The sequence below is a fragment of the Lytechinus pictus genome, chromosome 4, assembly GCF_037042905.1.
Source record: "Lytechinus pictus isolate F3 Inbred chromosome 4, Lp3.0, whole genome shotgun sequence".
NCBI lineage: Eukaryota > Metazoa > Echinodermata > Echinoidea > Temnopleuroida > Toxopneustidae > Lytechinus > Lytechinus pictus.
In genome coordinates, this window is record NC_087248.1 from 24,815,573 (window position 1) to 24,832,429 (window position 16,857).

The window sequence follows — 16,857 nt, forward strand, 5'->3', positions numbered from 1 at the left end:
TTTCACGTTATCTAGATATAATTATTTTCTACCAGGGGTACCCTTTAAACTGCTTGAGAATACATTCACACTGGCAAAGGCATATAAGATGAGACAAGGGTAGAAAGGATGGTACCCTAACGATTGCCAGCTGATATAGAACTATGCATATATATATATACAAAAAAATATAGATTTATAAAAAGGCATGATATAGGCCGAAAAATCCATTATTCTTTCGAACTAAATATGACCTTAGATGACTTTTTCATATTTTTTTTTTTCAGATTTCGAATATTTTGTATAAAGAATGCAAAACACCCAAATCACCATGCGGATTTAATAAATGACGCATCTACATGTAACCACCGACCATATTTTTAATTTAAAAAAATAGGGCAAATGATTAGCCTTTGATTAGATAAACAATAACATGATTAAGAATAATTTTCTTTTCATTCTTAGTTGTTAAAGAAAATTACTGTGATTTTCATAACATTATGTGATCAACGAAGATTAATTTCCAATGATTCGATGATCAAGGTTTGCTCATTCAACCGAATGTAGAATAGAGTTAATTTGCTCAATCAGACCCTTGTTTGATGTATTTTTTTTATTTCAACATTATATGTCACTACTATTCCAGATTGAGCGTCTTGATATCAAGTACATTCATCTCAGTCAACGTCAGTTCGCATCACGTGATCTCGCTCAGTTTATTTGTAAGCTGCCTCATCTCAGGGAACTTTGTCTCGGTGGTGAACTCTACATTACCTCATTTCATGACGAGTTCTATTCAACGTTATCATCCTTAGCATCGTCTGCAAAGGTATATTTTCAGTTTCTTATTTTTGTTTTCTTCATGTTTCATAGCATTTTCTTCCAATTAGTGCAGTATGAAATGATAAGGACATTCACTTTCTTAAACTGAAATTTGTTTAATGTTATATACCAGAGGATTGATATATTATTATAGTTTCAGCATTGTGTATAGGCATAAAGCGTTTGGCCCAATTTGTATAACTTTATTATTCCGTTGAACATTCTTAATTATTATCATAATTTCATTATAATCCGTTATTTATTCCAGGGAACCGAGATGAACAAACTTTGCTTCAAAGCGGAATACCTTTTTGTTATGTATTTGTATTTCGCTTAAGTTTGTATTGTAATTTGTGTTAGAATTGAAATAGAAGCAGAATAAATTTAGTCAATTAATCAATCAATCGTGATAATCTTGATTTCACCTTGATCTTAGTCATCACAGACTCCAGCCCGCAACAAAAAAGGCCCTTTCTTCCCCATCCCGTGCAGCATTCAATGTCAGCCTACTGTCTGCTGTTTTGTTGGGGGAAAGAAATGCTTGTAATAAGTAGAAATCAAGCATGTTTTCATCCAAATTTTTCTGAACCTTGCGTCGATCTTATTTTACGCGTTTGGTAAAATAATTGGAGTATGACATTTGTTTTAGAAATAGATAGCAGTAAAAGCCAGAAAAACTCACTCAAAATTAAAGATCGGTAGCACCATTTTCCATTGTTTTAACTCAGTCATGCGTGCGTTATATAAATATTGAGGTGAATATCAAATGAAGTAAATCATATTATTCCATTTATGTCCATTTCATGAAGCAAATTAATGATTCTAATGGCGCAAATTACACTTAATTCCGGTGTCCCTCTTTACTGGAACGCACTGTATTTTACATTTTCCTTTCTGAATAATTAAGGACCATTAAAATAAATTATTTATTTTAGATATGTCATAGGTAGGTAGGTAGTGGTTTATTTGATTGTGTATTGAAATGAACCATAATTTGTTACTCTTTCCCTTGTTGACAAGTAGGTATATAATATAAACAAACGATGATAAAACAAATAATGACAGACGCGTCCGTCTAGTAATGTACATATTGTCTAAGATATTACGTTCAAATATTGAACTGTGAACCTCTAGGTGCCATTCGATTATATAATCAAAACTATTCGGTTGCTATTTCTTCTAATTTAAAACAAGCGATTTTAATATCCTTGTACCTTCAAATTTGAATAAATATGACATATTTCCTAACTGGCTCACAATAAGGGTAACCTGTATGTTCTATTCCTTTATTAAAGCGATGTTTCATGCTGAACGCAATATAATTTGAATTGGTAAAGCAAACTCAGGCAAATAACATATTGATATTTGATCGAAGTTACATAAAATAACAAAGAGCGTATCATAATTGGTGAAACAGTTTCATACATGTCTTCATGGATATTCAGTGACCATGATGAAGACGCTTATGATGACATTTTACTTATCATTTTTGTATTGTATGAAATTACAATAATTCAAGCATTGTCAACATTGAATGAACAAAACAAGATTTTTATTACAACACTGTTGTAATGTGCAAGATTGAATTGATAGGATTTCATATCATAACAAACGAAAGCCGGGAACTAAACTCATCAGCACAACAATTGCATACTGTATTCATGACAGCGTATTTGACTGTTTTCTTAAAATAAATTAATGCTAATTTTTCAATTCAGTTACATCCGAATTTGCTGGAATTTACAGCTTTTGTTCGGTGAATTTTATTTTATCTAGATACAATTATTTTACCCCTGGGTACCCTTTTAACTTCATGGAAATATATTTACACTGGCAAAGGCATTGTATAGAGAAGATGAGTCAAAGTTAGAAGGGATGGTATCTTAATATATTTCCAGCTGATATAGAAATATGAATATAAATATATACAAAAAACATCAAACATTTTTAGATGAATGTGACCTTAGATGTCTTTTTCAATGTCTTTTATTCAGATTTTGAATATTATGTATAAAGTATACATAATATCCGAGTCACCATGCGTATTTAATGAATGATGCATCTACATGTAACTCCGATCAGATTTGCTTTTATTAAGAAAATAGGGCAAATTAACATCCTTCGATTAGATAATAATTATTATGATTAAGAAAAAAATCTTTTCATTCATAGTTATTGGAGAAAATTTCTGTAATTTTCACAAAATTATGTGATCGACGAAGAGTAATTTCCAATAAGTCGATGATCCAAGTTTGTTCATTCAACTGAATATAGATTAGAGTTCAACGGTTTATTCAGGCCCTTGTTTGATGACGTATTTTGGTTTCTTCATCAAAGGTATACTTTTACCTTTTCATTTCTTTAAATTGTTGTTTTTTTCTTTCTAATTATTGCAGCATCAAGGGATAAGCATATTATAATGATAATCTTGGTTTCGTTTTAATCATGATAAATTTGATTTAATATTACCTTTAATTTTTTTTGAGTGTGTTTTGAAAAATATATTTAGTTTACAAATTAAAAGGTGTTTTGATAAAGGCAATTTTCTTTTAATACTTATTATACATGTAGAGCCATCAAGATGTATAAACTACACTATTTGAAATGACAAACATTAGTCCAGTCATTTATTATGTGAAAACAAAAACAAAACAAAACACAAATGTTTGATATAATGCTTTCGATGTAGAAGCCCCGATAATAATTAAAAACGATCGATGGAAAAGTACTTTGTTTTAGCGCATTATCTACATTATGCATCTAAACCGAAACTCTTTTGGAGTGAATAGCTCATTTCATTTACATGAAAAAAAAAATCGTATTTTGTCTCAGGTTCATTTCTTTGCATTTAATAGTTTCATTGAAACTTCACATATACATGTACATGCATTCGTTTCTTCTAAAGTTATGATGTTGTCTAGTCTTCTGCATAAGGATTCGAAATGAATGTAATTTAGACAATGACCCAAGAAGCGAAATTTGCGTCTACTGTTCAGTCAAAACTTTTATTTGTTATACTTCATATCAATTCGCCAGTATGGTTTATTTCTGTATCATAAAAACATAATGTGATAAACACATCCAGAACTGAAGTTGCTTAATAAACTCGTCCAACATTAACAATAGTCTATAGTATAGCCATCATTAATTTCAGTATGTTTTTGTGGTACTTAGATGGCGTATGAAATGAACATTCTTCGGTTTATAATTTGAATGAAAAAAGCATCGTGAGCACAGAACCCGTCTACATAATAATTATAATAATTTGCATTTATATAGCGCCATCTATCAAGACATAATCTAATCCGAGGCGCACTGTTAATTTTTATTATTATTACATCGGCTTTAGCTAGAGTTTCCTTTCAGTGCTCAGTGCGTTTAAGAAAATTAATTCTGCCGTGTATCGATTCATGTTCCTCAGTTGGGTTGGGTGCAGCTCAACGTGGATACATTTCTTGCTGAAAAAAAGTTACACCATGGCTGGGATTCGTACCCAGACCTTTTTTTTTCAAGACTAATAAATTGGGCCACAACGCTCTACATGTAAATTATTAGTACTTAAAATCCAACGATATTATTCATTGTTTCTTATTCGAATTCATTATAGTATATTATGAAAATTTATTCAATAATTAAGATATCAAATCATATGTTTTCATTGGTGCCATTATGTATACAATAAACCACTAACAGTTCTTCCAATGCTTTGAAATTAATCTATCAAAACCTTAAAACTTTGCAAGAACACTTTGAATGTTAGTAACTCAAAAAGCCCACCAAAATATTGTGCTATAACCAAACATTTGTTTCATCTGACTAAAATGACTATATATTTCACCTTATATGTTTTGACTGTGTATTTTCAGTCAATAATCAGGCCGATACTTTCAAAAATACGGAGTGTGGAATGTTAGCAGATATGAAAAAAAAAGATTTCCATTAAGATTTTCGATTATGATATCATTTTGTATTACCATGATTACAGCCATACTAGATTGGTGTGTTGTTTCGTGCATAATATTCATGCTAGATTTGATTTTTATATCCCCGTTTCTGTGTTCGTATTAATGTACATTAACCCTGTTTTCATCTTTATGTTACTATTATATCAGATTGAGATTCTTCATCACGATGATGATCTCAGTGAACGTCCGTCTGCATCACGTGATCTCGCTCTGTTCATCTGTACGATGAATCATCTGAAGAACCTCACACTCGACGATCAGTATCATGATGACTTCTACTCAACAGCATCGTCGATGGCATCAACTACAAAGGTAATATATGTTAGGAGGTTTTTACAGGTAAAAAAGTAGCACTTACAAGCAAAACATACAAGTTCTGAATTTTGTTCATGCTCATCATTCTGTTGCCATTAATTTGTCTAATGGGGCTATGATGCCTCATATAAAGCGAAATTGTACATATCTATACTGAATTTTTATTCTTGTAAATCTTATTTGATTCTTTCAAATATGTTTTGGGTAATCAAGTATCACATATATTATTCCAATTCATTATAGAGTATAATGACAATTTCATTCAACAGTTAAAATCAAATCATATTTTGGTTTCATTGGAATTCTTGAAATTAAATGAATAAATCTATTTATCAAAACCTTAAAACCATTACAAAAATTTAAATGTTAGAAACTCATAAACCCACCAAGTTAATGTGTTACAACCAAACATTTGTTTCATCTGACTAAAAGGACTATATATTTACCTTAAGTTTTTATTGCGTATTTTCAGTTAATAATCGCGCCGATACTTAAAAAAACGGAGTGTTGTATGTTAGCAGATATGCAAAACGCGATTTCGATTTCGATTTTCAATTATGATATCACTTTGTATTGCCATGATTACAGCCATACTAGATTGGTGTGCTGTTTCGTGGATGATATTCATTATAAATTTGATGTTGATACTCCAATTTCTGTGTACGGATTAATGTACAGTAACCTTAATTTCATCTTTATGTTACCATTATATCAGATTGAGACTCTTCACCACAATGATGATCTCATTCAATGTCCATCTGCATCACGTGATCTCGCTCATTTCATCTGTAAGATGAATCATCTGAAGAACGTCACTCTCTACGGTCAGTATCATGATGACTTCTACTCAACAGCATCATCGATGGCATCAACTACAAAGGTAATATCTATTAGGAGGTTTTTACATGTAAAAAAAGAAGCACTTACAAGCAAACCATACATGTTATGATTTTTATTCATGCTCCTCATTCTGATGCCATTAATTTGTCTAATGGGGCTATGATGCCTCATATAAAGCGAAATTGTACTGAATTTTTATTCTTGTAAATCTTATTTGATTCTTTCAAATATGTTTAGGGAATTCAAGTAGCACATATCTTATTCCAACTCTTTATAGAGTATTATGAAAATTTTATTTAGCAGTTGAAATATCATATTCTGGTTTCATTGGAGCTATTGTGATCAATAAACCACTTGCAATTCTTAAAATTAAATGAATAAATCTATTTATCAAAACCTAAAAAACATTAAATTTTGTTTTAAATGTTAGTAACTCATAAACCCACCAAGTTATTGTGCTATAACCAAACATTTGTTTCATCTGATATGTCTGACTAAAAGGACTATATATTTCACCTTAACTTTTTATTGTGTATTTTCAGTTAATAATCGGGCCGATACTTTCAAAAATACGGAGTCTGGAATGTTAGCAGATATGCAAAACGCGATTTCGATTGTGATTTTCTATTATGATATAATTTGTTTATTACCATGATTACAGCCATTCTATATTGGTGCGTTGTTTCGTGGATGATATTCATGATAAATTTGATGCTATTACTCCCATTTATGTGTACGTATTAATGTACATTAACCCTGTTTTCATCTTTATGTTACTATTATATCAGATTGAGATTCTTCATCACAATGATGATTTCAGTGAACGTCCGTCTGCAACACGTGATCTCGCTCTGTTCATCTGTAAGATGAATCATCTGAAGAACCTCACACTCGACGGTTATTATCATGATGACTTCTACTCAACAGCATCGTCGATGGCATCAACTACAAAGGTAATATATGTTAGGAGGTTTTTACAGGTAAAAAAGTAGCACTTACAAGCAAACCATACAAGTTCAGAATTTTGTTCATGCTCATTCTGTTGCCATTAGTTTGTCTAATGGGGCTATGATGCCTCATATAAAGCGAAATTGTACAAATCTATATCAATTTTTATTCTTGTAAATCTTGTTTGATTCTTTCAAATATGTTTTGGGTAATCAAGTATCACATATCTTATTCCAATTCATTATAGAGTATTATGACAATTTCCTTCAACAGTTAAAATCAAATCATAATTTGGTTTCATTGGAATTCTTGAAATTAAATGAATAAATCTATTTATCAAAACCTTAAAACCATTAACAAAAATCAAATGTTAATAACTCATAAACCCCCCCCAAGTTATTGTGTTACAACTAATTATTTGTTTCATCTGATTAAAAGGACTATATATTTCACCTTAAGTTTTTATTGTGTATTTTCAGTTAATAATCGCGCCGATACTTAAAAAAAAATACGGAGTGTGGAATGAAAGCAGATATGCAAAACGTGATTTCCATTAAGATTTTATATTATCATGATTATGATATCGATGTTTATTACCATGATTACAGCCATACTAGATTGGTGTGTTGTTTCGTGCATAATATTCATGCTAGATTTGATTTTATATCCCCATTTCTGTGTACGTATTAATGTACATTAACCCTGTTTTCATCTTTATGTTACTATTATATCAGATTGAGATTCTTCATCACTATGAGGATCTCAGTGAACGTCCGTCTGCATCACGTGATCTCGCTCTGTTCATCTGTAAGATGAATCATCTGAAGAACCTCACACTCTACGGTCAGTATCATGATGACTTCTACTCAACAGCATCGTCGATGGCATCAACTGCGAAGGTAATATCTGTTAGGAGGTTTTACATGAAAAAAAGTATTACAAACAAACCATACCAGTTTTAATTTTTTTATATAATCCTCATTCTCTTGACATCAAGTTGTCTAATGAGGCTATGATAAACTGTATAAAGCGAAATTGTTCATATCTATACTGCCAATTAATAGTTAATAGTAGCCATTAACCAATTGTATAAGTGATTCGGCCATTGTTTACATTTTCGTTAAAGAATCTAGGACAAATGAGTAAGGGATTAGTGCCCCTTATTTGATTCTTGAGGTCTACCAAATGATACATGATGAACTGATGATATAAGCATAAAGCAATCAGACATATGTGTTTTTTCCCAATAATTTTCGAATCGTATCGTGTTTTGATGATAACTTTTTAGTGCAATGGAAAACTTGCAATTTCGGAGGTTTGGAAAGCAATTAATCAACCCTTTTTATCAAAGCTAAATTTCTTACATCTGTACTGGGATCGGCATGTTTTTTTTTATTACAAAGGCAAACAAAATTATTCGCTGCTTTCAATCTATTGCTGTTTTTTTTTGTGGCCTCTCTTTCCACGCTCGGCCCCCTCAAAATATTTGGTTCATTCAGCCGCTGAATTTGATTGCACTGATGAATGTACTAGGGTGTGGATGTGAAATGCGTTATTTTTTCTAGCCACACCGAGCCCGCATACCATTTTACTGCACTTCGAAGTGTTACATTGAATGAAAATATAAAATTAAAAGAGCTTTCTATTTTGTTTAAAAAACCGGATGTCAAATGAGATTTTTACTCAAATTAAAAAAATAGTTATGTTCACATTTTGATTGGCATGCAGATGAGGAAACTGATGAAGTCACCCATTTACAATTGTATTTTAATATATTTCTCTTCATGTGAAACAAAGTTTGATCTGTCTCTAATCAAGGAAAATTGCCATTATTGTAACATCATTGTGATTTGAGTGTTAAAACTGATTGACCCATTAACCTCGTTTGCATTACTAGTATGATCATGATCATTATGTTTCACATGACGAATCGGCCTGTATGTTTTACCCAAAGTTGTTATTTAAATTTACTTTAGGATATATAACACTTACACCTCGTGATGCAGATTAAGGTTTAACATTTATAGCAGATTAAAAAAATGTTGTTTTGTGCGGGGTTTTTAGCAAAATGAATTTTCCCAAAGTGTGGTGCGTGACATTTTCGTTATGGTCCTACTCTATATAAATCAAATTCTCGTTTTCTTGCCTCTGCATTGAGACCTGTGAATTAGATTTGTTTAAATTTAAATTTTAAATCTAATTTTGATTTCAGATGTTATATAATTAAACTACCATCTTGATACACTAGGGGGCATATCAGGCTCAAAACAAGATGTAGATTACATTTACTTAAATTCATTTATAATTTGTCGGCATAGTAAAAAATGAATATTAGAGTACAGATTAAAATCACAACATGATTTTTTTTTCATTACAAAGGCAAACAAATTTATTCGCTGCTTTCAATCTCTCGCTGTTTTTTGTGCCTCTCTACGCTCGGCCCCCTCAAAATATTTGGTTCATTCAGCCACTGAATGACGGTACACTGATGAATGTACTAGGGTGTGGAGTAAAAATGCGTTATTTCTTCTAGCCATACCGAGCCCGCATACCATTTTACAGCACTTTGAAGGGTTACATTGAATGAAAATAGAAAATCAAATGAGCTTTCTATTTTGTTTCCAAAACTGGATGTCAAATAAGATTTTGCTCAAATTCATAAAATAGTTATGTACACATTTTGATTATCATGGAGATGAGGAAACCGATGAAGTCACCCACTTACAATTGTATTTTGATATATTTCTCCTTATGTAAAACAAAATTTGATTGGTCTCTAATCAAGGTAAATTGCCATTGTTGTAACATCATTGTGCTTTGATGTAGAGTCTCTGTACTGTAAAAATAAAAATATTGTTTAATTAAAACGAGAAATTACGAAATGGATAGTGAATTAGGAGCATCGACTCTCTCGTTTGCATATCGGTATGCTACGCATAGTGTGTTTTGTGAAACCAAAAAAAAAAATCTATGCCATAATTTTATCATTTCAAATCAAATTTTTATGAAATCATCAGTGCTATGTTATTTCTTTTATTTGTCTGACTTTATTTATGTGCAATTATTGGTTCGTTGTTCGTATTCATGAAATAATTTGCAAGACATGTTAGTTTATAAGTGAATTTAGCCTTCAAATTCGAAAGCATATTCTGAATATGGGGTGTAGGAAAAACTTACTAGGAATCAATCTTAATGCCTTTTTTTTTTTAAATTATGATTAAAATGATTTGTAATTTTCTTTAAGATTTGTTTTGGATGCTTTTTCTTCTTTAGCGTTTTAAATAATTTCTCTCTCTTTTCATTCTGTCCTTTGTGTAAATTATATTGTTCATGTTACATTACTTTGTGTATAAATAATTAATCTGTTGTCTTAATTATGTATTTGCACGGCATGTACAAAATGTCCATTTATTGTGGATGTGGATGGTGATAAATAGATATTATGTTTCCACTAGTATGATGTCGTGTAATCTCTTTGGTTAACTTTGTTATTTTTTTCTCATCTATTGTAGGATGAATGCAACACCAGCTCAACTGTGACTGATCTGACCATCAGTGATGAGACACTAGAAGGATGGCAGTGTTGTGGATCGATGTTTGACAATGTGAAGAGGATCACCATACAGGTATGGGGCAAGATGAGATGTGACGTCATCCAGAGGATCCATCTACCAGCAGCGACAGAGCTCACCATTCAAACAGATGAGTTTGGTGAGGAACCGGCTTCTCTCCACGGTGATCCCACTTCACTACCCAATGCACTTCGCAAGGTCTCATTTCAGCTTTTCAAGGTCACTTTCACAGATCTCAAACTCGGTAACGAGCAGGCCGAACGCATCATTCAAGCTTTCAGATCGACACACGATCTCAAATATCTGAGGATCCTAAGGTAAGATACATTTAGTATATTTTAATACTCTGTTGGGTCATGACGATCATTCATCGGTTGATAAGTACACCCTTTCAAATTTCAATGTTAAGTTCTTTATTGTGGAGAATTAATTTACTGCTGAAATTATACCAAGAACCTCTTTTGAAACTCCATGGACAATGCTTTATGCAAATCAATATGATATGATATCATGCGTATGCAGTCCGTGTATAACATACAATAATTGTTCCCCGTAAAAAAAAAAAAAAAAAAAAAAAAAAGCGTTATATGTATGCCATGCTGTGTTTTACCATACGTACATTAAAGCTATGAAAGTTAATTTCCCCTTTTGATATGTCTGTCTACAATGTGCAACTGCACTTTTGACATAATCACGCGTAATCTGATATGGTTTTGATTCTACTAAATATGATCCTACATGAATTACTGGATTTATTACCTTACATTTCAATTTGTTTCGATGGCAATGGGCATGCATGGAATAATGCTCTTCTCCACATTAAGAATGACAGTGCCTTGCTTTTACATTTTGTTTGAGTTTGATTTCATTTCATTCGATGTAAATCTATTTTCCTTGTAGTTATCAATGTAATCGCTTATACCTTAAAAATGCAACAAATGATATCAATATATTGTAAGTCCATGTTTAAAGTAAATATAGTTTTGTGTCCGCGTTTGCCGGTGATTTTACTTTGCTTTCCCTCGAGCCTAGCCCGCCCACCACACACCACCCTTCCCCCATATAATACTAATATACAACATTTATAAAACGCCTTATACATACGTTTCAAAACGCTAAGAAAGAAGGGGACAAAAGAATACAAGATATCTCAGTAAATTAAGAACAACGACGGAATTGAAAGTGAAAACACCATTACGACAAATTAATTATACGTACAAATAAAGAGATAATCGGCGAATACACAATGTATATAACGGGTCGATAATCATGTATGTAAATTTAAATAATCCTAATAACTAAGAACACAGTCCGACTAAAATTCGAACACAATATGATAATGTAAATTAACTAGGGGTATGATTTCATACAGAACACAATAGAAGCAAAGTATAGGAAAGTGAAACTTATTAAAAGAGGTGGGTTTTTTTCACACAAAATACTTTATTTCAACGAATGTGCGTGTTCTCTCCACGTTAATACTATTAGATTCATACGATGTGGGACTGATGAGAGATTAGATTCTTCTAGTATTGATTCCGATGATGAACATAGGATAAAGGTGGAGATAGTACATGGCAAACCAGTGGGGTAAGTCATGTGACCTCGTTTTATGAAACATTTTCATTTCAACATATGTAATTCAGATTTCCTATACAAAGGAATTGTCTAGGTGTTTTTTTTTTGTGTGTTTCTCATTTGCGAATTTTCTGTCTCCTTTTCAACAGTGATATAAGGCGAGCATCAATGTTACTTTTCGGAAGTACAACCATATATTATAAAAAAATAAATCTAATCCTTGCATTGTGCTATTCCATCTAATCTCCTCTTAATACACACGGCAAAAAAGTTCTTGGACACTTATAAAATATCAAATATTCCATATAGATATTTGATTAAAGGCAAATTATATTATGTCAACATGACCAGACAATATTCCTCTTCCAATATGACATGACATTTTCATGTGAAAAAACTTTTTTTGTCGAGTGTATATATTCATTATTCTGATAGAAAGTATGCCGTCGAATATTTGTAATGAAGAAATATATGTATTGTTATTCGAGTAGTCTTAAGCAGAGAAATCACATTGTAAATCTGCATTCAGAATGATAAAATGAAATGAAAATCAATGGCAAAACAAATACCTGAAATCAGCAAAAGAAACCGAACTCTTTCATGGCTATTGATATTTTCTCACATTATCATGATTTTTTTAGACATAGTTGAAATTTACATGAACCTAACTGACTATTCAACAAAAAACTTGACCACTTGACCATAATGATAAGGAGACCATCTGATGATGCAAAGTATACCTCGTTAGCTTACAATGCGGTACCCGAAAATCGAACATGATTTTGTACGTCATTGATAAAATATATTTATCCGATCACGTTGTGAACTTATTATTGAGTGCCTTCTCAGCATGGTACACGCTGATTTACTACACTCACTATGCACACGCTAAATCGAAAAATAACCTGTCCTAATAAATAATCCCCACTCTTCTGACTTGTCCTCCCTTTTTTTCTTATTTACTTATTATGTTCTTATCCTGTCTTGTCCTGCATCTTGTTATGTCTTGTCTTCTATGTCTTGTCATTCATTCTCTCTTCTTTTTCTCCTCTCTAATGCGCAATATATCCTTCATAGCGGAGACCCCTTTGTGTGACTAGCTTTGCATTTGGTCAGTAATTTAAAATATGTTTACATTAATCTGATTTCCATCTTTTTGTTCCTTCTCTTTTTTTCATTGCTTTGTAATATGTACGGGTATACAGTTGTATAAATAGGTCGACAATATTTTTTGAAGTCCAAGGAGGATTCACGCTGAACAAGCTTTGCCTTTAGCGGACATTTTCATTTTCATTTTCATTTTATCTGGATATGAGAACAGCCCAAGTCTATTTTTTGCGAAATTGAGTTAAATATGAGAAAGCGTTCCTTATACAATAACTCATCTTGTGTATAAATGATAAATCTAAAATCATCTCAGAAATGTCTTAAATAAAGGAGGAAAATCTGGTATGAGTGTAAGAAAAGCCCAAGTACAGGACATGGGCTTTTCTTACATTCGTATCATAGCAACCTCTCTCATTCCTTTACTACTTACTACAGAATTCTACCACGTATATGAATGTAAGGATGTTCCATGTCCATATGATTCGTAAAGCGACCCAAGTTCACCAGAAAAAAGAACCCACCCACAAATATCGTGAACATTAATGTTCATCAAAAAATATACACTTAATTTGTCATATGATACTTAAATTTGTTTTATTAAGTTTTGTAATTTTGTCAAATATAGGCCTACATTAATTGCCCAAAATAAAATATCCAGTATTTTTTTTCCCGATTTTCTCGAAATGACGTCCCAAGGACTTGGGCCTGTTTCATAATCATATGCCCAATTGAATCGAATTTAATATAAAGGTCACTGTGTCGGGTTGCAAAATTCCCGGAAATTTTCGCGGTGGAAACTTTCCATGTGAATAAACGGGAAATTATTGGGAATTTTGGGAATTCTCGGCAATTTACTGGAATATTAAAGAATGTTGGGAATTGATAAAATAGACATTTTCTGATATTTATACACATGAATTGAAATGGTTACCCTGGCAGATGAAGCTTGATTGTTCTCTTGTCAGCAAGTTTAAAGCCAAATATTATGCTAAGACAGTCAGACAATGCAGAATTTCAATGAATTTCAAGTAACAGTTGATTACTGTATTAGTGGCTGAATGCTACGTGCGATGGCAGTACATGTACACTGCAAATTCTTAACACAAGGGATATATATACACTGTTCATGCAATGATGCCTATTGGATATTCTAATCTTTTTGCAGATGAGGATAATCATTATTAATGATAATTATAAAAGTATTGTTAGTAGCATTATTAATATTGTATTATCATTTTTTTATTTCTCATTTATTTCTGCATAGCAGAAGTCAGAACTTTGTGCTGTTTGTGGCGTTAATTTGATGAGTATAAATACAAATTGCTGGTTCAAGCTTTAAGGTTATTTCAGTTCAATTAACCCTCTTAGAACAAAACATTTTGTTCGTTATTTTGAAAATACGGTAGATCAAGTATAATGAAACTGATATGAGATTGTCATTTAATATCATAAACGATATGAAATTAATAACAATTTTTTTCAATCTCAATCAAGGTCAAAGGTCATTTGAGGTCAACAATTTTATCGCATGTTTTTTCTCCCTTTGTGAAAAATTATTCATCTTAATTGCTTTCAAAGTCAGCCATTATTGTTATTTCTTGCCCCCCCCCCCATTTTTTCGGGGGTGGAGGGGGGCATTTTAGAAATAAATTAGCAATGTAACATGTTTGTTCCTGGACCTGATTCCCCAAAATAGAGACACAAGCCAGCGCCATTGCCGCTGGTGGGATAAGTATGCTGTGCATACCTAGTCTGCAGGCACAGACCATGGATGGAACTTTGATCAACAAGTGGGTCTCCACACAAAGACTAGCACATAAAAACTTGCCTGAGCGAGAGGGCCTTTAGTACACAAGGCATGAGTAGACTGCACATTCAGATCCTTAAGTCGAGTGAAGGCTTTGCACAGTAGACAAGTGCAAACCCTTCATCGAGGAAAGTGGTCTGAATATGCAGCCTACAGTTTCTACCAATGACTCCAGAAGATCATTTTGTTCAAGCAAAAGTTATATTTGTGCTAGTCTTGTGTGAAGACCCACTTGTGGATTAAAGTCTCAATAAGGGTCTGTGCGTGCAGACTATATGTAGGGGGGCAATATTGTCTTAACGTGTTATTATAAAATGGCATAAAAAAACTATTGACATTCAAAGAAAAATAAAAAATAGTGTAACGCAAAGTTTCATTTTTTCCCATGTTGAATTGAAAAGCTTTAATGCTCCATCGTGTAATGGATACATGTACTGTAATCTACAGTTTGCTAAATAATTTATACCCTGGGCAATTTAAAGAATGAAGAATAGTTTTGATACAAATGGAATATATAATATTCGAGGATATTAATTTATAATTTTGTTTTTAAAAACAGATTTTGTCACTTTTTTGTGAAACAATGAAAATTCCCGGCAGCTGAAAATTCCCGAAACTTTCCATGGAAATTTTCCAAAATCTCCGGAAAGTTTCCAGCCCTTTGCAACCCTATCACTGTGTAATACCCCCCCCCCCTCCTTGGGCAAACGCGCCCTCTCCCTTTCTATTTATTCCCTTCCCTCTCCCCTCACTTTCTGTCCAGACTCTATTATATGCAAATCTCTCTTTGTATTACTCGATAACTTCTCTTTCTCTATTTTATTATTTTATTATTAGTCCTTTTTTTGCCAATACACAACAACCTTATTAATATGTGTATATTTCTCTCTCTTCTCTCACACACTAATACACAGTGAGAACTTTTGAAGATGAGGTTGCGGCATCAAGGTCATGACGAATCAGACGAGCTTAATATTTATGGATCGTAGCCAACAAGAAGCCATGAGTTATTTTATTTCGGAGTACCATAATTGGAACAGATTTACTGATAATGAAGATCCCACACCTCAACCATTTCTTAATATGTCGGTTAAATCATGGACCTATTAGACATTCAACGCTATCATTTCTTTGATCGAACGAGATCCGCCGCCCAATGATAATGTGCATCTTAACGAGAACATACAGGTATTTTGACAATAGCGACTACCAGGGCGTATCTCATTATTTTCAAAGCACAACTTTACTGGTTTTAGTAATGTTGGCTGATGCCCTGTGTTAGAGAATGCTTTTCAGTCAACATGCTTTAGATTTGAAGCAGCAAATTTAGGAAGCAGCCGATTTTGTGAATAAAATATATTATCATCTTTATCTGCACACTTCCTTACGAACATAATGACCTCAGTAAAATTGAGAGATAAACGCTCTCAATATGAGCCATGCAAAATTTTCTTGAATATTAGGAGGAAAATTTGAAAAATGAAAGATTATAAATATAAGGCAATATATCACAGTGTTGCCTCTATCTTGAAATATGCATAGGGTAAACCTAAACTGCACATCGAATTTTAAGGATATACGTGATTTATCATCTTCTGCGCATGCAGTTTCTGTAATATCAACATGATCAATGTCTAATCACGAACTGCTTCTTTCACCTCAGTGTCTAATACGGCGGAACACGATAGGATGAAAGTAGAAAACATATGAAGAGAATGATATTCGGTAACGTTGGCCGTGGAATTATTTTGGAATTGGAAGGGGGTGGGGGTTTGGGGGCTAACAATACACAAAATCATAAGCATATGGTCCTTAATAGGTTTTTTGCACGGATTTGGAGAAAGTAAGTTACTGACCTATTTTCTCCAAGTCAGGGGCGGCGAGGGAGGGCGGGGCTTCAACCCACTAACCGTTAGTGGTCGAA

General features: G+C 32.7%; 1 protein-coding gene across 3 annotated transcripts in view; it reads left to right on the plus strand.

Moving 5' to 3' along the window:
* LOC129259285 (uncharacterized) overlaps positions 1 to 16,400 on the plus strand; it is a 76,653-nt gene extending 60,253 nt beyond the window's left edge. For 2 of the 3 annotated variants that reach the window (XM_064098707.1, XM_064098708.1), the window contains exons 8-15: positions 626 to 808; positions 4,914 to 5,078; positions 5,797 to 5,961; positions 6,710 to 6,874; positions 7,604 to 7,768; positions 10,382 to 10,758; positions 11,930 to 12,031; positions 15,848 to 16,398. In XM_064098707.1, coding sequence (XP_063954777.1) covers positions 626 to 808; positions 4,914 to 5,078; positions 5,797 to 5,961; positions 6,710 to 6,874; positions 7,604 to 7,768; positions 10,382 to 10,758; positions 11,930 to 12,031; positions 15,848 to 15,860 — 1,335 coding nt within the window. In that variant the 3' untranslated portion in view covers positions 15,861 to 16,398. Of the gene's footprint in view, positions 1 to 625; positions 809 to 4,913; positions 5,079 to 5,796; positions 5,962 to 6,709; positions 6,875 to 7,603; positions 7,769 to 10,381; positions 10,759 to 11,929; positions 12,032 to 15,847 lie in introns of all 3 variants that reach the window. The other variant, XM_064098706.1, reaches the window with a different exon arrangement.
* Positions 16,401 to 16,857: the final 457 nt, after the last annotated feature.